General features: G+C 54.3%; 1 protein-coding gene across 8 annotated transcripts in view; it reads right to left on the bottom strand.

Moving 5' to 3' along the window:
• TCF7 (transcription factor 7) overlaps window positions 1-13530 on the bottom strand; it is a 32360-nt gene extending 18830 nt beyond the window's left edge. For 7 of the 8 annotated variants that reach the window (XR_011257300.1, XR_011257299.1, XR_011257301.1 and 4 more), the window contains exons 1-3: window positions 13058-13530; window positions 12804-12870; window positions 12155-12279 (exon numbers count right to left, since the gene is read on the bottom strand). Coding sequence is in view for 5 of the 8 variants with exons in the window: in XM_069592055.1 (XP_069448156.1) it covers window positions 12155-12279; window positions 12804-12870; window positions 13058-13309 (444 nt within the window). In the remaining 3 variants the exon portion in view is untranslated. Of the gene's footprint in view, window positions 1-10926; window positions 11125-12154; window positions 12280-12803; window positions 12871-13057 lie in introns of those variants that run through there. The other variant, XM_069592058.1, reaches the window with a different exon arrangement.
• Between the last annotated feature and the right edge of the window lie 11015 nt (window positions 13531-24545).

The following is a 24545-nucleotide window of genomic DNA, read 5'->3' as shown; positions in this document are numbered from 1 at the left end:
CACCCTGCCCTATAGGTGGTGATTTTGGTCCTCAGTCATAAATGACTAAAGGAACCGTGAGAAGAAATTCTTCCCACGGGGTCTGGCCTCTGTTTTCCCAGTCCGCGTGCAGCATTTGCAGGGGTGGGGATGGCAGGCAGGGATGGCCACTGGCAGAAGAGTGAGTGTTCTGCTTAGGAGCAGGAGCCAGGCAGGCCCTGGAGAGGTGGGGGCTGATGGTTAGCAATGGCTCGAGGCTGGGAGGTGGAGACTTGGAGATCTCATCCCCAACCTTGGCACTGCACTCCTGCCCCAGTTAATTCCAGCCAGCTTCTGAGGACCAAAGATAAGAGAAGGGTCTCTGAGTTTCCCAGTCTGTTTAGCTGCCTGTACCAGCCCCGGTATGACAATTCTGCCGTGGGGCCACAGTTAGGAAGCTCACTTGGGTCTGACCCTGGCAGCTAAGGCCCTTGGGGCTCTGCCCAGACTCGGTCCAGCTAAAGGTTTATCCCCTGTGAACAAGGAGTGAAAAGGAGTTGCTGGAGGCTTCGGGCCCCAGGATGCTCCCCTCCCCAAACCCTCACGCCCAGTGTAAGCTGACAGAGGAGGGCAGGGCTGCTTCAACTGCCACAGAGGCCCTCGTGAGGTGGAGCACTCTAATGAGGTTGAGTCAGGGGATTCTGAAAAAGCCACACCAAACAGCTTTACAGACACACACCTGCGTCTAACAGTATAAACACAGAGGAGAGGGTAAAATGCTACATTCTTGGGGGGGCGGGGAGCCACGGGGACCCAACTGTAGCTAAAAAACCCAATTTTTCAAAAAATGAGTGGATGGCTATGTTGCCCAAGAGGCAGAGTGGCATGTGATAAGGGCAGGGAACAGAGAGGTAGATGTTGGAACGCATGTTTCTCCTCCAGCATGGGCAAGATACATATCTCCATGCTTTGGCTTCCCCATCTGTACTGTGTCCATATCTCATAGGGATGAAATGAAATCATATTTGTGTCTGGTAATTTTTTTTTTTTAATTAATGAAGAAGAAAACAAAAGACAAAGGAGAGCATGTTCCTAGACCAAGGCTTTTCAGGAAAGCTGGCCTTTGTATCAGGCTGGGGCTGCTGGCCCTTGATCTCCTTTGGACTGCAGCCAGATCGCTGTTGGGCCAGACTGCTGAGCTCCTGACTAGCCTTCAGTGACAAGAGCCGGGGTGGAACCAGGGTGGGAGGTGCAGAGGAGGGCAGCAGTAGAAGCAGAAACTCTCAAAATGTCCTAGCAAGGTTGGCAGGTGGATCTGGTTCCCAAGCAACTTTCCCAAGGGGTTTGGGAAGGGGACACCCACACCCAGGGATGCCCTCAGATTCCTCAGTCCAGCCAGTCCCACTGTCTCAGAACCGAGGATACCCCCTAGTCCATTCCTGGACCACACAGAGGAGGGCCCCTGGGCCAGAGAAGTCTAACAATGAGCTTCCAGCTGAGCCCGGACCAAGGTTAGAAAGAGGGAATCCACTGATACACAGTCCTAAACTGTTCTTGCATCAAGCATCAGAACCTGATGCAATCTTGTTTTTTATCTGGCCCCGCTTAGTGGCTTGAGGAACCTTAGTTCTCTGACTAGGGATTGAACCCATGCCATTGGCAGTGAAAGTGCAAAATCCCAGCCACTGGACCGCCAGGGAATTCCCAAACCTAATGTAATCTTGAATGTCATTTATAAATACTTTTCCAGGTAAAACACTTTTCCAGGTAATATTTATTCTGGAAGCCCTGAGGTCCTGCTTTCAACCAAGAAACACAGCTCTTGGCCCTGGTAGCCCTGACCTTGCCAGGCATTGGTCCAGCCCTGACCCAAGTCCAGAACTTTGAGGTCATGCCCGGGGCGGGGGGGGGGGTGGTGGTAGGAAAGGACCAAATCTTCCCTTGAGACCAGAGGAATCCAGCTCATAAACTCAACGGGAGTGGGGGTAACGTTCAGCTTTGCAGCCTACAGTGACCCCAAATAACTGCACATATTTGAGAGCAGAGGGACAGAGCAGAGTCTGGGCTCTGAGGGAAAAGAGTCCACGTCCTGACTCTGCCAGGTACTAGCACATTCTTAACCTCTCTGAGCCCGAGTTTCCCCATCTGTAAAACGAGAGCTATATAGTGACTACTTTCTTGGCTTCTTGTAAGGATCTTGATATCAGGATTAAAGGTCCCTGGCACAGGTCTGGCACTTGGGAGGCTCTTGACACATGCACTATTACTGTGGCTGTTGTTACTCTTTCAACAGCTGTTTACAAGCACCTACTTATGTGTCATGCTCTCTGCTGGCCACTGAGAGAGTCTAGCAGTGAAGAGGACAGACATGGTCCTGGCCCTGTAGATCCTCTCTCTTGATCCAAACCACCATCCCTAAACCCCTATCCCAACATGGTCATCAACCCCTATGGCCTCTGCAGGCCCAGCTTCATCTGTCCTACACCCTCTGGTCTATGTTCATGCCCCAGCCCCACCCAGGGGGTTGCCCACCACAGCTGGGAGGTTCCTGGACTGCATACTGCTTCAGAGCCTGCCAGTGAGCTCTGGGCTGGCTGCTGCAGCACAGCATATACTCAGGGCTGCCCTGCCTGGACCCCAGCTACAGCCAGCAGAGGCCTCACTGCAAAACTCTCCAGAGGCTGCTGCTCAGCGTCCCTAAGGGCCCACCCACCCTCTGCCTGCCTGGCCACCAGGCCAGCCACAGAGCCATCTGATTTAAATGAAACTTAAAACTTAATGACTTTCATGCTGGTTATTTAAAACGCAATGTAATTTTCTTAAACACCCTATTATTTCCTTTGATAGCTACAAAGCTTCCCCCAATCCCATAAGCATGTTTATTTTTAGGGAAAAGAGTGGTTTTGCAGTTGGTCATAGAGACCAGAGGGAAAGGAGCCCACAGAAAATAGGGCAAAGAGTCAACCTTGGCAGCCTGGAGACCCACAGCTGCCCTGTGTTCGTGCTGGGACAGATTCCCCACTGACACCATGGGGTCCAGGGCAGGACCCTGCCCTTCTCATACCAGCACATCCACCAGTGGCCCTCCTGTCCACCATCTGACAGCAGTCAAGTCCCCCTTCCCGTGCTTCACCTCCACAGTGCCCCAGTGTCCCTCCTGTGAGACAGTTCCATTGGCTTCCCACAGACATGCCAGCCATATACAGGTCTGAGGAAGGGGGCCTGTGGTTACTGACACACCCTGGGCAGCCTCCTCCTGGCTCCTCCAGACATTGTGCCTTAGGGAAGGCCTTGAGGCCTGAAGCTTTGACCAGCTAGATGAGATCTGTGCTCAGATGAAGTGGCCTCAGGCAGTGGCTGCCCACACTGGGAGGGTGGGTGGGTGTGGCCCTGCCAGTGGGGGCTCCCTGGCAGGGGGACAGCCTAGTGGTGGGTGTGCGTGCGGAGGTCAGCTGAGCCCTGCCAATGCGGGGCGTCCTCTGGGAGTGGCTATTTTTAGATCCCAAGCTTTCATGTGGCTGAGTGATGTGCAGTTTACAAAGCATTGGTAATGTGTTTCAGATGGCGGCCCAGCAGACTGGGAGGCTGGGCCTGCTGCCACCAGAGCCAGGTCAGAGTTAGTCAGAATACCCTCAGCTGGACTCCTGTCACCTGTCCCTCCTGCCCTCCAATTCCTTCTTGCCTGATGGGGAGGCTGGGTGGGGAGCAGTTCTTGCAGTGGCCAGCACAGCCCCAGCTGAGGCCCACCAGAGCAGCAGGCCTCTCCCACTAATGCTTATCTGACCCTCAGGAATCCTCAGGGCCAGGGCTCCCTACCCCCATGTACAGGGGAAACTGAGACCTAGAGAGGTTGACAGATTTACTTGAGGTCACACGCCAGGGAGGAGGTGGCCTTGGCTCCTGGCTTCCTTGCCCAACAGAGCCTCCTCCCGTCATGGGCAAATTGGGCTCCCTGGGAGGGGGTGATCTGCCCTCCCTGGCCAGGCTGCCCAGACTTGGTGGGCTAGGGCAGCTCTGACCACGTAAACCCCCAGAACCCACTGTTCCCTGGGGCCACATCCTGCCCATCCATGCCTGCAGCCCTAGCCACATATTCGTCGTTATTTGCAAGCAGACAGTGTGGGGCCCAGACAGCCTCCTGTCCTTGGAGAGAAGAGATGGTTGTTTCAGTGGGAGGGGTAAAGGGGTTGGCAAAGCATCTGCTTTCTCTGATCTCCAAGGAGCTCTAGCTGTGGAGTTGGCTGTGACATGAAGGCCGTGTGTCACCATCTCCCTCTGCGCTCTAAAGCCGTATCTGCTGGTACAGCCCAGGCAGGCAAGATCCATGGGTGGGATAGAATACAAGGCAGCCTCCCCACAAGAGAGGGCCACACTCAGGCCCACCTTGGCCAGGGACCCTATCCAGTAAGGGACAGTCCCTTTTCCCCCCAGGGAATGGGAGCCCCATGTCCTGCAAGTCCCTCTGACCAGGACAAACCCTCCAGGCTGCAGCTCAGAGACTACGTGTGCCAAGGATGATGAGGTCCACACCTCTTTAAGGGGAGGGAGGCGGCACCCACATCCAAACCCCAAGCATCACAGGTCTGTGAGCTGAGGCAGCACACTACCTGAAAGAAGGAGATAATAATGTCCTGGGTTCTCAGAGACCTTCCACAGACTCCTGGGGCCTTGGAGTCCTGCTAGAGACAGCTGATGATGGGGGCTATCCAAACCCTGGCCGAAGCACCAGTGGCTCCACCCCCTTCCCTCCGGGGTTCAGTCCCCTCAGGGACAGGAGGCGAGGCCCTGGCCTCATGACCCTGGAGACAGACTGAGAGTCAAATGAAGTAACACAAAACTTCCACCTCTGAGGCACTCCTGCCTGGCATGTGCCAGCTCGCTCGGGTCTCCCCTGCCCAAAGCCCACCCCCTCCCTGGCCCTGCCCGCCTCCTCCAGTCACCCTGTGCCTCCCAGCATCCGCCTGTCTGCCTCCCCCTCTCTGTCCAGTCAGACCATCTCCCGTGGGCACCATGTTGCCCCTCAGGCCTCCAACTCCTGGGCTGTGGCACCAGTACTGCCTGGGCACATGCTAGGCCTTCCATGCTGGCCCTTCTCCAGCCTCACAGACCCTGGGCTTTGGCGGGCCCTTCCAGTGGCCAAGAACATACTCATTTCTACCCCTCCTCCTCTCTCCAGCTGTCCCCCAACCTAGAGCGTTCCCCCACTCCCGCCTTCAGAGGTTCTGGGCCTGCCAGAATAGCCCCCTGTCAGGAAGCCTTCCTAGCTGCCCCACCGGCCCCTCTCCCTCCTCAGCGTGCTTTATCCAACACGGCAGGCACTGAGCCCCAGGAGAGTCTGCCTTGCCAGAACTGAGCTCTGGGGTGGGGGTGGGGGGTGGTGCAGAGGCAGCCGTCCCCTCTGTGCTGAGCCAAGGCCAAGTACCCGGGGGTGCTCAGTGAATACCAGTTAGGGGTCTGGACCAGGATTCCAGATACAGCGGGGCACCACATCATTGACCAGCTGAGGGCCCTTGGGCTGGCCGGGCGGACAGTTGTCCTCTTTGCTCTGCTCCAGGGGAGCCGGCTGAGGGGCCAAGGACAGAGCGCGTCGGGGGCTTCAGCCCAGCCCCCTTCAGGGGAACTTACTGCACCTGCTGGCACGGCGTCCTTTACAAAGGCCATTCCCCACAGTGTTAACAACCCCTCCCAGGCTGGCACCGACTGTGTGGCAACAACTCCATATACATGAGCTCATTCCATTCCACAGCAACCCAGGGAGCTAGGAACCTTCACTATGCTTTTTTTCAGGTGAGACAATAAAGCCCAGAAGAGTTAACTTACCCAGAGCCACTCAGCCAAGGAGTGGAAGGTAAGGCGTCTGAGGGTGGAGCTTCCCAACTCAGGCCTTCCACCTCCACTCCTCTAAGGGGCCATGGATAAGTCCCTTCCCTGACATGACCTGCTGTTCCCACCTGCAGAGGAGGGTTGGCACCCCAGGACCCATGCACTGTACCACTGGGGGAGGGGGGAGCCCTGTGACCTGATAAAACACCTGTTTCCTCCACCGGAGTCTTGTTTGTCCACAGTGGCAGGAAGCAGCCAGTCACAAGGTATGAGGGAGTGTGACTATATGGCTTCGGGACCGCAGCTGCTCCCCCTGCCCCTCCACGCGGCTCTGTGCCCACCCTGCTCCACCCGGACCTCAGCTGTTGTGTGACTTGAAACCACTGCCCTCAGAGCTCATTCTCACAGCTCAGCTAAACCTCCCTTCATGCGGGGACAGGGGGTGGGGAGTGATCTCAAGAGGGTCCAGGAGGGCATGGGCTGCCAACTGCCTGTGAGAAGGGACCACCAAGGACCCCACCCCCAACTCCAACCCCACTCACATCTAAGTCTCGGGGCGCCTGGGGAGATGGGCAGAGCTGGTATGGACAGCCCTGTTTGCTGCCTGTGACAGCTGGCTCGGGAAACCCTGTTCAGGCCGGGGGAAGAACACCTGGGTGCCAGCGACCCACACAGGGCTTGCTGTCAGCCCCTCCCTCTGCTCCTGAGCTGGAGGCGCAGATGGGCAGTCCTAAGCTAAAGCTGCGGTGGCAGGTAGGGCAGGTCTGCAGGACAGGCGGGCCTCCTCCAGGGTGCCTCCCTGGGCCTGAAAGGCATCACAGAGGCCCCCCTGAAACAGTTACCACCCTGGGGGTATGCGGGTGGGGGGACTGCAGATTTTCCAAATACCACACAGCCCTCCAAGTCAGGAAGGAATCCAAGTCAAAATTACTTTCAAGTCTCACTGCCCAGCTCGAACCTATAAAATGAACAACAAAAGAGGGGAAACGCCATGTGGGCTGGGCTTGGGCTCTGGCAGGAACCCTCCGTGAACTGGGGCCACAGGGAAGCAAAGCCACGATGCCTTCCTACCTCTTGAGCCCACAGTTCTCACACTTTGCTCCAGGAAAACAATCAAACAGTGAACATCATTCCCACTGGTAAAGAAGGCAACCTGTGAGAAAACTAGAAGCCAAATGAGGGAGAAGCGAATAATAAACATGAGGGGAGACAAGCAAAGAAGCCACACGTGGGCACTGCCCGGGGTGCACCCCACACGCAGGAAGCACTGGGACGAGACACAGGAGGTTGTGCACAGGGGGACGTGCGAGAAGAGCTCGGAATGGTTCAGAGGCTAATGGCCACGAAGGTCTTCCCCCTTTTTTCCCTTACAAAATAGCTTCAGCCCCTAACATCATATGTAAAGGGCGTCTGTATGGCTAGGGAAGGAGGGACCTCTTACAGACAAGTAGGAGAGGATTCTCAGGACAGAATGAGTGGCTGTGACTGTGGCTCCCAGCCTGGTCCCAGGATTCACACTTTTCCTCCCAAGAATCCATCCCTGGGTCAGGAAGTCATCGAGGAGGGGCCCATATACCCAAGTCCCTACTCCAGCATTCAGACCCCAAACTCTGTGGCCCGAAGTAGAGTTAGTACTACTGAGCCACCACCACTGGTCCCAGAGGGGCCAGGACAGCAAAGGAGAAGGGATCAGTTGTGGCCAAATCCTGACCCCCAAGCCCACACCACACTGGCACCTTCCTGGGCACGTCCCTGGTCCCCCTGCCTGCCCCTAGTCCTCACTCGAATTCTGGGAGGAGGGCTTACTACTCCCGTTGTGCAGAGGAGGAAACTAAGGCTCAAAGATACTTCTGACACATGGGCCGCCTCTGGCCTGAGCATGGCAACTGCATCATAAACCAGTGTCAACCTCCTTGGCCTGAAATGCTGCTAGGGTGGGCAAGGCGGCTGAGGCCTGGGGCAGGGTGTGATGGAGGGCCCCACTTGGATGGTCAGAGCCAAGCATCTCTGAAGAGGTGACATCTGAATAAACCCTGGGTGAGGAATGAGAAAGTGGCATGAGGTGAAGAGCTGAAGAGAATGCCAAGCTGAAGGAATGAGCGTGAAGGTCTTGAGGTGCAAAGAACTCAGTGTCCTGTCAGGGCACTGGGGGGCTGCTTTTTAGGGAGAGAGGAAGAGTGTGGTGCAGATGAGGAGGGGGGTCAGCAGGGGCTGGCCGTCTAGGCACTAAGGCTGTGCTGAGTGGCTCAGATTTTACTCCAAGAGCAATGGGAGCCTCTACAGGGTTTAATCCGGTGAGAGATGGGGTCTGACTTCTGTTCAGCTCCTTGGGGATCCTGGATTGAGGGTGAGGGTTAGGGTGGGGACCCAGGTCTGTCAGAGGGACTATAGAGGCGGCTGCCCTCCTAGGGGAGAATGGTTTGGGCTTGGGGGTGGCAAATTCAGTAGAGAAGCAGATGATCTGGGATGTCAGAGAGGAGCCCAGATGCCTGCCAGTCCCTGGTGCCTTTATTTGGCAGACTACTCCTTCAAGGAGCTGCTCAGCAGACCCTCTCCCATAGCCCAGCAGGCGCCAGGTATGCCCAGGACACTGCCAGCAGGCCCTTTTGTGACAGGACTCCTCTGGCCAGGGATCCAAGTCTATTCATCTGTCTCCTCCGCTCAGCTGGGCACCCTCAGAGAGGCTGCTTCTGGTCCATCTGGTACCCAGCCTGGTGCCAAACTCATTCACCCCAACTGGTGACCAACCATCACTAACCCTCCCCCGCAAGGCCTCAATGCTTGTCTTCGGAGGAATGTGGAGGGCTGGGTGGGTGCATCTCTGCAGAGCTCCCCAGGACAGGCTGGCCATGCGTCAGCAGCACTTCCTTCCTCTGCTCAAGTCTTGCTATTACCCTCACCTCCTGCTCCCCCAGGCTCGCTTGCACGATCCTCACTTGGACCTCAGACCTTGGAGTCAGAGAATGTGAGCCCGATGGCCAGGAGCCCAAGCATGAGACCACTGCTTCAAGTGGGCACCTCCACCTCAGAGGTCTCGGGGCATGCCCAGACACCAGGGTGGCACAGGGAAACAGCCCCAAGTCCCTGCAAGAGCCAAAAGGCTCAGCTCAACTTTTTTTTTTTGGAATTGAGATGTAATTTACATACCTTGAAATTGACCATTTTAAAGTACACAATTCAGTGGCTTTTAATATGCTCACAAGGTTGTGCAACCATCCCCATGATCTAATTCCAGAACATATTCATCACCCCCAAAAGAAATCCCATACCCATTAGCAGTCACTCCCTATTCTCTTCTTCCCTGAGCCCCAGCAAACATTCCCCTACTTTCTGTCTCTGGATTTGCCTATTCTGGGCATTTCACCTAAATGGTGAAAGGCTCACCAGCCTTCTGGGCCACAGACACCAAGCAGAGCCCCTGGAAAGGGCCAGAAGAGTGACGAGGCCTCATATCCTTTCTGAGATGAGAATTTGCACCAAATTTTCAGTTCTGCACATCCTAGAGTCTGAGTTTCCCTAAGAAGTGATGCCTCACTCATCCCAGAAATCCCTCAAAGTCTGGCCCAGGAGCAGGTCATTGCCCTCCCCACTACAATCCGAGAGTGGAGCAAACAAAACAAACAGTAGCTACGGGTCTAGGTTTGTCTGCAAACCTACATGAGACTCCTGAAAGACATTAGCTGTGAGATTAACTTTGACCTAATTTCCACTTCCAAAACCAGAGTTTGCGAGGAGCTAAGTATCAAAAAGAAGAAAAATCTCCCTCTGCATCCCCCTGGTAGCTCCTGACAAGATTCCAGTCTGCCTACTTTGAGGTGTCCAGCATAGTAGCCACATGGGCGTTCCATCCAGACAAGGGCAGAGGAGGTCCCTGGCATGGGTTTTCCCTACTGTCAGGGAAGGTCAAGCAATCAGCCTTAAGCTCCCCAGCACAACTGTTGACCAGTTGATTCTCTCAGAGAGGGCAAAGAGCAAGAAGGGCTGACTTTCTGCGCCCATGGGCTAGTTCCAAAGCCCTGGGCAGCGTGTCCTCTCTTCCCTGAAGATGGCCTCAGGAAAACACAGCATTGGGGGAAAAAATCTCCATAGGCAATTCTTCCTGAGGACCTCAAAAGGGGCTCCTAACCCACTGTAAGAGTCTTTCCTCATTCTAGACACAGGAACCTTGAATCACATGAGAAATGGGTTCCCAAAACACAGGGTCAATTAATTTTGCCTTTTAAAAGCTCACCATATTTTAAATGTCCACATAACTTTTCTAGTAACACAAACACCTACTACTCTTCTAGCTGTTTCTTTGTAACAGGTTTGCTTAAAGGAGGCCCCCCATATTCGCGTACATCTTCCTCACCCAGCGTCTCCCCAGTGCAGGCCCTCCTGTGCCTCTGTTCTTGTGTCCGGCCCTACGGAGCAGCCAATGCCAGGGCACAGAAAGTCAGCTCCAGAGCCTGTCCTCTTCCTGGGAGCCCAGAAGCCAGGCTATGGGAGGCAACGGCAGGCTGGGGAGGAGGACAAAGGGATTCGTCCCTATAAGAGAGAGTGTGACACACCGAAATGCATCTGCTGCAGCTTGAGAAAGATCTCAAAGTTTAAAAGGTAACTGATCCAGGCCAGGGGAGTGGTGGTGTGCCTGCTCCAGCCCCCGCTCCCCCGAGTCCTGACTGCTGGAGGCAGCCGGCCATCTGCAACACTCTGACCAGTATAAGCTAAAGGACACCAAATGGTTCCATCACCACACCCTTGTGGAGAACAAGGCACTCCCACTCTGGGCGCTCCCCTACCACTTGCCCAGACTGTGAAAGGAACTCAGAAACACCGCCTTTTCCCTGCACCTCTGTGGGATCACAAGACGCTGGAGGGAACCTGCCTGCAAGGTCTGTTTTGAGCCTTTTGTTTAGTTTTGGTTATCAGCAACCCCAGCCTCCTGTCAGCAACTCAGCTGCCGGTGTTTAGGTAGTGGTGGATTATGTCCCACCACCTGGCCCCAAGTCTAAGAGTTTATACCTTGTAGGGAGCCCCCAAAGCATTTTTGTTAATAGCAGGCTCATGGAAGGTAGAGGTCTCTGAGGAGAGCTGCTGTGTCAGGTGGCAAGGTCAGAAGGCAAGCAAGCCCCTTCCCCCACAGACTTGGAAGGAAGCAAATACCTCACAGACGGAGCCAGAAAGCGACAGACCACTCAACCAACCAACGTGTTCCTTTACAGATGAAGGAACGGGGGTCCAAAGGGCAAGGAGCTTATTTCCAGGCAGCTGTCTACCAGGTTTTCCATCTTGGCTTTCTGGAGAGAAGCCCCAGTCTACTTTCTCACGCCCCACCACCTTCAGCATGAAACTGCTTTCAGAACCTACCCTCCTCGCTCTTGATCGGAAAGAGCCTGACAGTCATTCTCCACCCTCTGGGTGATGGGTGACCCCCCACCACTAGCATATGAACATCCCCCTGCTGGCCTGACCTGCACGAGGGTCTATGTTTGCACCCAACACCCACCCACCACAGACCCCAGGCCCTTTCATGTACTCTCGAAGCTCTAATCTCACCCCTGACTTGGGCCAGCTGAGCACAGTCTGGAACACTAATCTGAGTTTTTCGTTAAGCACAGCTTTACTGCTGGCCTGAAGCACTCAGAAAAGGCTCTTCACACTTTAGGTCATCTGCACCAATGGGCAGAAAAGCACGGTTTGTAATGATCATGCAGTCTTCTCAAAGCACTGTGTACTTAAAACAGTTCAATTTGCAAATTGATTAAACAGGCCCCTAACTGACACTACTGATTTGAAACACCTTTGCAAGCCCTTCCTGGTGCATTTGAGACCAAGCCAGCTTCTTAAAAACCTAATTTCCCCACATTGTGGTCAGGTTCTTTCTCTGGGAAGGCCACATTCATGCCAACAAGGACAGAGCGAGTAGGAGATGTTTCTCCTGTACATCCAGAAGACCTGAAGCAGCCCAGCTTTTCTACCCATTCCCCCCAGCTTGGGACTTAGTGGGAGAAGGCTAACAGCAAAACTCAGAACTCCATGCGACTTACACCACCCTGAGGAGGGGGTGGGTGGTCTCAGCTTAAAAATTCTTCAAGAAGATGCCACCCCAGCATCGCCAAACTCCAAGACAGAGCCAGCACCTGCTAGTGACCAAGCTGGGAAGACAAAAGCCAGCCGCTGGAGGTAAGCGGGGGTGCCTGCGGCTGTCCTCTTTCCTTCAGGAACAATCTCTTTCCGGTGCAGATCCCACTGGGTGTGTATGGGGAAAGGGACAAGAACCGCGTTCTTCCGTATCTATTTCGTTCTAGGTAAAAGTCACTTGCCCATGCCTCACATACCTGATGAAGGAGGTAGCAGGCGCAAGGCGGGCTGGGCTGCTGGGGCCACTTACCAGCGGGGGCTGCGGCTGGGGGTGCTGCCCTGCTCCCGAGGGGGGCGGGTAGTGCATGAGCAGATTGAAGGCGGAGTAGACGGTGTCTTTGTACATGCCGCTGGTGCACTCCGGGGCCTTCAGGCCTGGAAAAACCACAGCTGGTCAGAAGCGCCAGCCCGGGGCGGCTGGGGCTGAAGACTGTCTGCTCGATCGAGAGAAGATCAGAATTGCCAAGGGGTCCCCTTCAAGTTCCTGACTTGAAGGGCTGGGGCGTAGGGTCCCCGCAGTGCCAAGGTTTGACGAAGGACCCCGAGTTCCGGCCTCCCTTCCTCGACCCCAACTCCGCCCTCCGGCCAAGGAACCTTGGCCAGCGCTTCCTCCTCAAGACGGGGGATTAGTCAAGTCACCTGGACAGGAGGGGAGGCGGAGATGGCGGGGGTCTGTTTACTCCTATAAAGGTCAGGGCACCGGAAGTGACTCGAGCCTGGCGGCGCCCGGGAAACCCGCCCCCCACTCCCCCACCCCCTCGGTTTTACCGCCTCCTCGAGCTGCCGTGGGGGGCGGGGGGAGGCACCCCCTCGGCTCCCTCCCGTACTCGGCGGCCCGGCTCTCCCACCGAGGCCGGGCCTTAGCGGGAGGAGGGGAGCTGGGCCGGGCAGAAACTCACCGTCTTCCAGAGACTCTGGAAGTTTGTCGGGGAAAAGTCTCTGCGAAGTGTGTGCCCGCCCGAGAGCCTGCGGGGAGATCCAAAGGGGCCTTGAGAGGGCTGGGAAAGCTTGGGGCTCGGGGCCCAGGAGGGGTCTGAGGGATGGGGACCCCTGAGAGCCACGGGAGGGAGGGGCGGGGCACCGCGAGCCGAGCGCCAGGGGCGATGGAGCGACGAGGCTTCTGGGGAGCAACGGGGCGCGGGCCAGCGCTCACCTCCGCCCCGACCTCGGCCTCGCCGCGGGCACCGGCGCCCGCCCCCGGGACCCCCGCGTCGCTGGCCGCGCCCTCGGACTCATTGACGAGCGACGACTTGAGCTCAGCCAGGTCGCGCTCGGGGCCCGCGGCGCTGTCGCGGCTCTTGTCGTCCTGCTCCTCGCCCTCGTCCTGGAAGGCCAGCAGCTCGTCCGGCGCGCCGAGGTCGTCGCCGCCGCCCGCGCCACCCCCGCCCGAGTCCAGCTGCGGCATGGTGCGCTCAGCCTGCGGGGGCGCGGGGCTCGGGGGTGCGGGGCGCGGAGCCGGCCCGGGAGGCGGCGAGCCCGGAGTCCGGACCTCCGAGCCCAGATCGCAGCGGGCGGAGCGCGGGCTGACTCCGCCTGGGCGGGCTGCGGGCGCGGGGCGCGGGGCGCGGGGCGCGGGGTTGAGAGGCTCCGGGAGCTGGCGGGTCAGAACATCAAAGGCGCCGCCGGTGGAGTGCCGGGGGCGGGGCGGGGACGCCGGGGGGCGGGCCCGATCGGGGCGGAGCCAAAGCGCCCCGCCCCTCCTCTCCTGGGAGAGGCCAGGACGCGCCCAGTGGGCATAGTCTTAAAGGGCTCGCTCTCCCAGGCGTAAACCGAATGGTGCGTCGGAGGAGCCTGAAAAGCATCACCCTTCTCCTGAAATGCTGGGAATCTAAAGGAGGTTCTTAACCCCGATTCCTCACTTACAACCAGGGATTCCTTTCCTGCGCCCAGGTTTCTTCCTCAGCTGTATAGTGCTCAGGTCCCCTAGGCCTTTGGGGTTTGGGAGTGCCTTGCTTCCCTGGTGTCTCAGACAGTAAAGCCTCTGCCTGCAATGCAGGAAACCCGGGTTCGATCCCTGGGTCGGAAAGATCTCCTGGAGAAGGAAATGGCAACCCACTCCACTTGCCTGGAAAATTCCATGGACTGAGCAGCCTGGTAGGAGCCTGCTCCATGGGGTCGCAAAGAGTCGGACACGACTGAGCGACTTCACTTTGTCACGTTGGATAGGGAGCCAAGTTGTAAACAGTTTCTGTACCTGGGCTCAGTATAGCATGTCCTGGGCTTGGAACTGGGGTCTTCCTTGAGCTTAGGGGCTGCTCGAGGCTATGCTCGAACACCGGGCCGGCAGAGTTAGGACTCCTCAAAACTCCATTCTCTGGGTGCATCTTCCAGCCCTCTGCCAATCTGGGACCTCCTTCCAGGTTCCCCTCACACAGCGCGAGCACAGGCATTATACCCTCTCACACATTTATTGAGTGCCTCTTATATGAGGGACTCATACATTGCATAATTGTGACGGGCCTCGCAGCCACGTGGCGGCTCAGAGGCGCGAACGCAGCCAAGAGGGCAAGAAAGAAGTATCCCTCCAGGGCCCATGCCAATCCTCCAGACCCGACCCACCCCCCACAACAACTTGTCCACCTGAGTTCCATGCCCGGAACCCGTGGCCCGGCCCGGGAGGCGAGGCTTTGGGCAGCTCCATGGGCTGCTGGATTGTGATGTGATGAGGGGTTGACGGTCCCAAGCAACTTAACCGGGAAGCCCCATTCGCGCAGAGTCCATTGACTCCGAGCCTGGCGCAGGCTGGCCTTCAAAAGATCTAGGCTTCAGGGTCTATACGCGGAGGAGCGCCGGAACGTGAGACAACTTCCATCTGAACTACCAGGCCCCTTGGGTCTTGTCCACGCGGGCCTCCTCAGCACACTTGACTTCAGCTCAGCCACTGTATCTAGGCAAGATACAGGCCCTTTAGAATCGCGGTGCAGTGAACCGCAGACCCAGCAGGTTTCCGTGTTGGATTTATTGTTGACCTTACCATGTCTCTCGAAAGCAACCGGTGCTGAGGGTATTTGAGAAGAGAGAGCGTCTTAGACGCTTGTCCGGTTCAGAGTCCCACAGGACTGCAGCGGCGTAAAGCCTGGCCGGAAGAGGGCCGAGCCGCCCCGGCGGGTCCAAGCCCAGCCGGGCTGGCTGCGGATCAAAGAGCCGCCCTTCTCTGCGTTCAGATCCTATCTGCACCCGCCCAGCGGGGCGCCTCGGCCCCTCACTTCAGGGCTAGAGTGCCCATTTTTCCTCCCTTCCTGGTGCTGCGGGTGGGGTGGGGGCGTTTTGGGGCACTAGGGCTCAGTTTGGTGATGGAGATGTGGGAAGACCCTGCCCATTAGGTCTCCCCAGACTCCTTTTTTGGGTGTGAGCTGTCTGCTCAATCTCACTCATCCCCGAGAGAGAGAGAGAGAGAGAGAGAGAGAGAGAGAGAGAGAGAGCGAGCGCGAGCGCGAGCGCGAGCGAGAGCGAGAGCGAGAGAGAGCGCGAGCGCGAGCGCGAGCGAGAGCGAGAGAGAGAGAGAGAGAGAGAGAGAGAGAGAGAGAGAGAGAGAAAGAGAGAGAGAGCGCGAGCGAGAGCGAGAGCGAGAGCGAGCAAGCGAGCTCATCCCTTCTAGTGTGTGTTGAGGCCGGGGTTGTTTCAGCCTGACTCAGCCCAGTTGGGAGGGGAGAAGGTACTGGAGGAGGGGCTCGCAGCTTCCCCCACCTTCTCTGCCCCCGAGGTCGCTGGGTCTGGCCTTTGACTGAGCCTCCTCTGGGAAGCTGAATGGGTGTATAAATCTGCCCAACCCAAAAGGTTTGGAGGTCCTCCTCTGTTTTCGGGTGGCCGCAGCTTGGCAGGAGCCTCCTCTGGCACAAAGGTCCGCAAGCCCGCGCGGTCTCAGTGGCCATAGGCCCGTGGGGATTGAAGGTTTCTCCATGGAGAAAGGAGAGAAGTCAGGGCAACAGTGGAGCGGCTGGTTTGTTTTTTCCAATAAGGCTAAATTTTTTTTCAGCTTAAAGTATTAGCCTTTAGTCAGAGCTTATGAGCTTTCTATGCTATTGGTGTGAAAACAGCCTTTCTTTACTAAAATAATGGTAAGAATTGATTTTTTAAATATTTTTATTTATCAGAAGAAAAACTTGGCCACTATTCCCTCTCCAAAATTTCTTTGGACATTTTACGGGGCTGTGAAATCCCACCGTCTGGGAACTGCTGTCCTATGGGGTGATGGCCCCAACCTCTTGCTCTGCTGGGTGAAACAAGGGAGGGGTAGGTGAGTAGGGAGAACAAGGTGTGAGATGGGGTAAGGTAGGGAGAGAGAGACAGGCTCAGACTTCCACAGCCACGCTAGAATCAGCCTGAAGGTGTACTGAGGGAGCATCTATGCTGTACCAAACCCTGGACTCAGGCTGTGGAGAAGGGAGGGGCCGAGGAGGGGACCTGCCCTCTGGGAGGCATTGACTGCTAAAGAAGCTGAGAAATTACTAGAGCTGAGTCTGCCACTTCATTAACGTATTCAGATGATGGGCAGAAGGAGCTCAGATATGGGGAGATCAGTGTGGCTGGACTGGTCAGGCCGGCTTCCTGAAGGAGATGGACATATTTCATCTGGGCCTGGAAAGCTCTGTAAGGCTTAGGGAAAGAGAGAGGAAAAGATATTCGGGCTTGTCCCCATAAGACAGATCCACCTGTGCAGCAGCCCCTTGTCTGGTCAGCACGGATTCCAGCAGCAGCATCCACACAGAGATGTCATAGTACTGATTACTATGTGCCAGGCATCAGGTCAAGAGCTTCACACATATTATCTCATTTAATCACCATATCAATTCTATAACATAGGGATAGTTATCCCCATTTATGGATGAGGAAACTAAGCCTCAGAAAGTTTAAGTAAGTTATCCCAGGTCTCACAGCTTAGAAGTAAGAGTATTTAGTATTCTGAACCCTGGCAGTCTAACTTTTGAGCTCCCCTAACTAATACATTCTAGTGTTTCATTATGACTTCTAAAATTCCAGAGTGTGTCCTTATCTGCTTTGTGATCTTTGAAGACAAATGGGAATGAATGAGCTGTCACTGGGGACTTCCCCAGTGGCTAAGACTCCACGCTCCCAATGTGGGGGCCTGGGTTTGATTCCTGATTAGGAAACTAGATCCCACATGCTACAAATAAGGGTTTGCATGCCTCAGCTAAAGACTGAAGATACACTACAACTGACTTGGCACAGCCAAATAAAATTTTTTAAAAAAAGAAAGAACTGTCATTAATAGAATCTTAGCTTTCTGGGTGGCTCACGTTGCATACAGGGGCCACCTGGAGGATTGGGGAAACTTCCTGACTGGTCTATATAAAGTAGCTCAAGCCATTTGCTGGCTGAGAGGGCCCAACCAGGCTCGTCTCCCTTGAGTCAGAGGGACCTTGGCCTGTACCATCTCTCCCATGATGTGCCATCTCTCATCCCACTCTCGACACCTGCTCTGGGCACTGAGAGATGCCCAGACAGAGATGGTAGGCTCTGGGGTGTTTCTAAGGGGTGGTGAGTAGAATCTGTGGCTGCTCCCCTGAAGGTGACCAGGGAGTTTGGGGACCAAGGCCAGCTGCAGGGAGGCCCCAGAATCTTCTAATGGGGCTTCATCTTCACGCTAATGAACATGGTGGACTGTGCTGTCATCAGAATCTGAATGCAGGACAAAGTCAGAGCGCTTAAGAGTTGAGGGATGGAACAAAAGAGCTCTGGGTTTGGATTTAGACAGACCTGGTTTCTATCCCTGCCCTGTCATTTGTAAGCTGGGGGACCCCAGACAAATCACTGACCCTCTCTGAGCCTCAGCTTCCTCATGGGTAAAATGGGTATCACCCTGAGCCTGCCTTGCTCTGTGGGAGCGAGGGTGAGATGACTCATGTTTCCTAGGAAAGAGCTTAGCACGACACCCAGCACATTCCAAGCACTCTAATAAATGGCTGCTCTTGAGCTAGATATTTTTCGGAAGTTGTTAGGCTAATTGGCTCTTCATGTAACGTCATGTAAATCATCTAAATGTTCTCATGGCCCGAGCCCACTTAATCACAACTATAAGACTGAAAATATACATTTCCTTTCCTTTTCTTTCAAGTTCCTTTAACATGAAAGGATCACATGAACCCTCTGACCTTTTCTAACAGGGAGACCCTTGAGATGTGGGGTTTCCAGAAAAAAGCTCAAAGGAGCCCCAGATGGATTTGCTAAATTACAACGAGGAGAGGTTCAGAGTGGGTCTCTTCCTGCCTGCCAGCCGCCTGGCATCCTGTTAGGGCTTGCTGAATACTGCCTGGAGGCTGGGCTGCTGGCTCTAGGCAGGAACTCTTCCCGTGGAGCTTTCTTTCTCAGGGCAAAGCCTGGTCACACATCCTAGAGGCAGACTGTGGTTTGTTACTAGAAACACAGTTTGCTCTCTGAAAACTCTGTGTAGTCTCACTGCATGTCTGTGCATGTGTGTCTGTGTGTGTACATGTGGGAGGCTGTGGCCTGCAGAATGGTAAAGATACACGGTTGCTGGAGGCAACAGCTCTGGCAGCTGCCTTTAAAATAAAGCAAGAGGGGACTTCCCTGGCAATCCAGTGGCTAAGACTCCTCGCTCCCAATGCAGGGGCTCTGGGTTCAATTTCCTGGTCAAGTAACTAGATCTGGCCTGCCACAACTAAAAGATGCTGCGTGCCGCAACTAAGACCTGGTACAGCCAAATAAAAAAATAAAAATAAGTAAATGTTTAGAAAATAATAATAAAATGAAGCAAGAGGGTTTGCTTTATAATCTTCTGTGTGTTCTCCCCTAGACTGCTCCCCCCATGAATGGAATAACCAAGAATTACTTTAAAAAATATTTTATTTATTTGGCTGTGAGGGGTCTTAGTTGCAGCATGTGGGATCTAGTTCCCTGACCAGGGATCAAACCCAGGAGCCCTGCATTGGGAGCTCAGAGTCTTAGCCACTGGACCACCAGGGAAGTCCAAGAATTACTTTTAAAGTAGAAATTTAATAATGAAGCTCCATGTTAACTTTCCCTGATGATAACCCAAGGAAGTTTGACCAAATTGGCTTGAGGGGCTGTGGTGGGGAGAGTGTAAAGAGAGCTGCCCCACAAGTTCCTGGGGCTCCTAGGACAATTTCCCAGGACTAATTTACCATATATGGGCCAGCTATTGTTCCCAGTGAATGCAGCTGGAATTCGCTCACCCACCCACCTGCAGGAATAAATAGCCCTGGGTTTCCACTTGAAGGGGTCTGCAGTCACAGGCACTAAGGTGTCAGCAGCAAAGGCAAGCTGGGAGTGGCTTCTGTGTGCCAACCATGGTGTGCCAAGGGCCCTGTGTGCCACCAGGATGCACTGATCTCCAAACAGCTCAGTGACAGGTGGCTGGGTCCCAAACCCTGCTCCACCACTGGACTGCTGGGTGAACTGCCTTCTCCAGGCCCAGGACTCCTTACCTAGTTTCAGGAATGCAGTGAGGAGTCTCTGGCAATGAGTCCAGAGGTAAGAGACAAGAGGCACCAGAAATGCCACAGGAAGTGGGCCCAGGGTCCATGGAAGACGCACCTTCAGCTTCACAGAGGAGTGTCTCCACGTTCACTTCTGTCTGGGGTGTGGGAACACCCCTGGACATATTGACATATGAATGTGTTACCATTCAATGTCTCTTTTTGAAATAGGGATATCAAGGCTTTGCTGCTTATCGCTAGGGTCTGACACAGAGCTGGCCAACTGCAATGCTCAGAAATTTGTAGATGGATGACTTACTGGCTGGATGGATGTATGAGTAGATGGATAGATGGATGGGTGAATCATTCACAGTGGTGATCACTTAGAATTCGGGGAGAAAGTAGCAAGCCCAGTACCTGCTTTCAAGGAACTTGTCATCTTGTGGGGGACATCAGGGCAACAGAGTTCCCAGGAGTCAGGCATTTGGAAACATGACTGTTATATGCATGGTATGGTAGACGAGGAGGGCTTCCTGGAGGAAGAAGGTCAGTCCAGGAGGCAAGTAGAATTTAGGAGGTGGGGCAGTAGCCTACACTCTAGGTTGTGATGAAGTTTGACCCCATAGGGTCTCTGGGGCCTAGGTGAGCCAGGGTCTTGGAGGAGAGTTTGGTTATCTGTTGAGCCTTGCTCAGCGTGGTACATCTTCGTGGCCTAGTTCCTACAGTCCTCTCTAGAGTCCCCTCATCCCTCCTGTCCACCAACTGGGACAATTTCTCCTAAGAACCCCCTCTCCAGACACTGGCTCTCCCTGTTTGCCCCCATCCTAGGACAGACTACCTCCGGGGTGCACAATCTACCATCTCGTACTGGGCCTCAAGGCTTTCCTGGCTCTGTGCCCCGTGTGGAATACCCTCTGTTTTCCAGCAGCTAGAGGTAGGGGTGGAGAAACAGGACGTGGAAGGCAGGGAGGATTGAAGCGGATCTTTACCAGATCCTGGAGTCACTGCCAGTCCCAGTGTGCGTGGCCAGTAAAGATTCTGAGAAGTCCTGTACCAGAGAACTCCTGTCTAGCCCCCTTTATTTAGGTGCCTTCCAAGTTTATTGGACCGTAAAACTATTTTTTCACATATGTATGATTTTCCAAAGAACATGGCTCCCCTGAAAGTCTTTTGGGGAATGCTCTTATCTCCGGTTTCAGGAGGCAGGGATGGGCACTCCTTATCCAACACACTTTCCAATTTTATCCCTGATATGGAGGAAATTAGCAACACTTGCACTTCAAATTGGTCTTCACAGCTTTAACCAGGCTTCACTCGAGCCCTACTAGGTTCTTGGCTTCTTGGGATCATAGAACTTTCATCTGTGTCCTTGCTGAGCACTAACGTGGACCAAGCATACTGTGGCATTTAATAAATGCCTACTGACCATAGGCTGGGGCTGTTGTGTAAAAGTCCAACCCAACTCGGTTCCTCAAACTCGCGTGGCTGTTTCCTTTGGTTTGTTAGCATCTGAGAGGCTGTGCTTTTTGAAGGCTCATCTCTGGTCTCTCTCTCATTTAGGAAGCCTTCTTGGCTACTTGGCTCCACAGGGATCTCTCTCCTGTCCAAAAGCAAGATTCTCATTGCTTTTAGAATTGGAGCCCCTCAACTGCTCCTGAGCTGTTCCGTCTGTTTCCTGTGAATGAGTCCTCCTGACCTTTGACTACAGCAGGGCTTGGAGCTCACAGCCTGTGTATGAACTAGGGCTTCTCCACCTATGCACCGTGGGAAGGACCTTGGGCGAGTCACCTCCTTCTAGGAGCCTTTGGTTCCTCATCTGTTAAGAGGGAGCTTTAATAGTATAGTCTGGGACTTTCCTGGGGGTCCAGTGACTAAGACTCTGTGCTTCCAGTACAGGGAGCCGGGGTTTTGATCCCCGGTCGGGCGAGGACCTGGATCCCACCTGTTGCAAATAAGAGTTTGCAAGCTGCAACTAAGACCCTATGCAGCTAAATAAATACATAAAATTTTTAAAATATTTAAAATAATCATATTGTCTCAAGAGCTGGGAAGATGAGTTCTTGCTTGTAAAGTCCTTGGCACAGTGTCAAGTGTGGAGTAGTTTCTTGCTAAGTGGCAACCAGTTTCAATTATTATTGTTGCTCCCAGCCAGCAGGGCTGCGCTCAGGCCCAGCTCTTTGAAGTGCTTCACAGAAGCTATCCCAGCCAGCCTGCAGTCCTGCTAGTCACGGGTGGGGAGTGGGGACCAGAGTGGGGAAGGCACAAGGAACCTATCTTCTGAGGCCAGGCCGAGGCCACCAAGTGTTCAGCCTGAGTGGGAATTCCTCATGCCAAGAGATGGCCTTTTCCAAATGTCTGCAGGCCGGAGGGAGCCAGCTGGCCTGTGGGGCCCGAGGGCAGAGACTGGACTAATGGGAGGAAATTACACGGAGAGATTTCATCTCAGCTTGAGGAAGCACGTCTACCAGGCAGAGCTGGCCAACCATGGCCTGCCCAGGCCACCAAGAGGTGGCGAGCTCCCTGTCACCAGAGGTGTGTGAGCAGAGGCTGGGGGCTTCCAAGGGAGGGGAGCCGCTGAGCAGGTTTCTGCCCCTTAGGCCCCTCCAAAGCTGTGGACAGTCTCTTGTACTTCCTGAGTGGGTCTGCCCCTTGCTGGCTCGTCAGTCCACAGCAGGTATCTAAGAGTGAGGGCAAAAGCGTGGGTACCTCTGACTCTAACCTGGGCCTGGAGGCTGGAGAGGAAAGGGTATTGCTCTAAGAGGCTGATCTCAAGTAGGTTAACAACCACAATGTCACCCTCCTGAGGTAGCAACTCAGTGGATTCCACCTTAGGCCTGCTAGGGTCAGGGAAGACAGAGATTGGTGGTGGGAGGGGGCTTATTCTTAAATCAGCCTCCCCCAACTTGCTTCAACTTCTAAAACTAGGGGCTGAGGAGAAAGATGGGAAAGAGCAGGAGAGCAGAGAGCCTGGGTTTCAATGTCAGTTCTGGCACTTGGTAGCTGTATGACTTTGGACAAGTCACTTAACTGCTCTGTGCTTCAGTTTTCTCTGTAAGACAGAAAGACAATAACACTTACTTCACTGGGTTCTTGTGATGATTAAGTGAGTGTTTATTTGTGGTCCATAGTAAGTACCATGCAAATATTTGTTAGATAAAAATTAATTGATAAACTCATCTATGCCTAGCCTAGTACCATGCAAGTTTTTTTTTCTTTTTTTTTTAAGGTATCAGTGACTTCTTATTTTATTTACTTGGCCACACCCTGCAGCATGCAGGATCTTAGTTCCCCAACCAGGGATTGAACCTAATTGAACTTGTGGAGTCTTAACCACTGGACCGCCAGGGAAGTCCCCAAGGGTATTTATATCGTTCAGTTTGTTTAGTCTCCACAACAACCTAATGAGGTTGAAACTACTATTAGTAGAAAGTGAATCTGAGAAAGTCAAGTTCCTTGCTCAAGGTCCCACTGCTGGTGGGAGGCACAGAGAAGGTTTAAATTTAGGAGGGTCTGACTCTCAGTCCCCCACAGGTCTGCAGCCTCTCTAGGGAGGTAGAGTGCCAACGAGAGCAGGGCAACAACAGATGAGTTGGCAGGAAGGGGTCAGCGGTGTCCCCCTACCCCCGTCCACCTTGCTCAGGCGGGAAGCCACCTCTCGTGGCTGCTGCCTGGGAGAGATTTATCTGACTAATTTGTGGAAACATTGCTGGGTGACTTTGATGACAAATTACAGCCTTGCTTCCTTCAGCTGAGTAATCTCCATGGTGGGTGGAGGGGATGGTCTTGGAAGTAGCTGGAGTTCTGGGCTGGCAGTGTTTGCCTTGGGGGTGACACTGCCAAGGGAGCTGTGCCTCCCCAGACAAGCTCCAGGGATAAGGGACAGGAGCTGGGCAAGAGCACAGCCTCTCTGGGTGGTGCAGGGCTATGGACCCACGGTGTCCTGCTCGCTCCCACTTTCTCTTGTCCCAGCTGGACTCCTCTCTCTTGCTCATGACTGTGTGCCCCAGGCTGAGCCAGGGCCTAGCAGAGAGCTGAAGTCCAATAAATACATGTTGGATTCCAGAGTATCTCCAGACAAGGTACTTCACTGTTTATGAAACTCCTTCCCCTCTATTATCTCATCTGATCCTTACAGCAACCCTGAGAGGTAGCTCTTTTAACCCCATTTTACAGATGAGGAAACTGTGGCTCAGAGAGAAGAAGTGACTCGCCCAAGGTCACACAGCTCAAACCCCGTTTCTGAGGCTCTTAAATTAACTGCAGCTCCATAGCCCACAGAGATGCCTCCCCTGTCCTTGTGTGAGAATAGTGGGAGGACAGAGGGAACCCCTCATGGATGGAGGCCCCCCATGGCCTCCTTCGGCACAGAGGTATTCCTCAGAAATGGTCAGGGAAGCTGTTCTTACTTGTCTACTGGGGCACGGAGCCCCTCGGGCTTCAGACTGGGGAGTGGGGGCTCTAGCATGCCAGGTTCTTTCCCAGCCTCTCCTGGATGTCAGATGGACAGGTCCAGGCCCTCAGAAGCGGAGGCAGTTTGTCCTAGCCACCGGCCCAGAGGCCAGCCTCCATTCTGCAGCGGTGAAAGTGCTTCGCTTCACCTCTGGGTCACGGGTGGGCCTCTGCTGACAGCTGCGGTTTTCTTCGTCAGCTCTGCTATCTTTACTTTTTGTTTGCTGTCTATTATTACTGATATTTTAAAGGGTTTCCCCTTCTGGTCAAGCTTTGTCTTTTGTTTTTATAATTTGGGAGCTACTCTCCTCTTTTCTTTCTCCTCTCAGCCTGGTTTTGGAAGATGCTGAAGCAGGAGGTGGGTGGGAGGCAGTTTAAAAGCCTCATCCCCCTGCCTCCTTCCTCTCCGTGTCCCAGCCCCCAGCAGGCCTGAGGAGCCTCCCTGGTGGACCCAGCTCTGAGGGCAGCACTCAGGGTAGAAGGCACTCCTTTGAACTAGGAATTCTTTTTCTTATTCTAAGTGGGGCCCTGCACATACAAACCCCCTTGGTGCCATGACCCCACCCCTTCTCCTTCCTTCCAACATTCTCCCCCCAACTCAAGGCTGCCCCCACTGCTAGGGGAAGCTTCTAGCACAGATGAGACCATTGACCATAAACAAGTCACCTTACTTCTTAGCGTCTGTAGTACCTGGGAATATAGCCCATGGCAGATTCTGATGAGATGGGGTTAGGAAAAAGCTTTTGTGGGGCCTCTCTGTGCATCCTGATTCAT

The sequence above is a fragment of the Ovis canadensis genome, chromosome 5 (assembly GCF_042477335.2).
Source record: "Ovis canadensis isolate MfBH-ARS-UI-01 breed Bighorn chromosome 5, ARS-UI_OviCan_v2, whole genome shotgun sequence".
NCBI classification, from domain to species: Eukaryota; Metazoa; Chordata; class Mammalia; order Artiodactyla; family Bovidae; genus Ovis; species Ovis canadensis.
The sequence above is the reverse complement of the archived record's forward strand: the minus strand, read 5'-3'. Positions and strand labels throughout refer to the sequence as shown.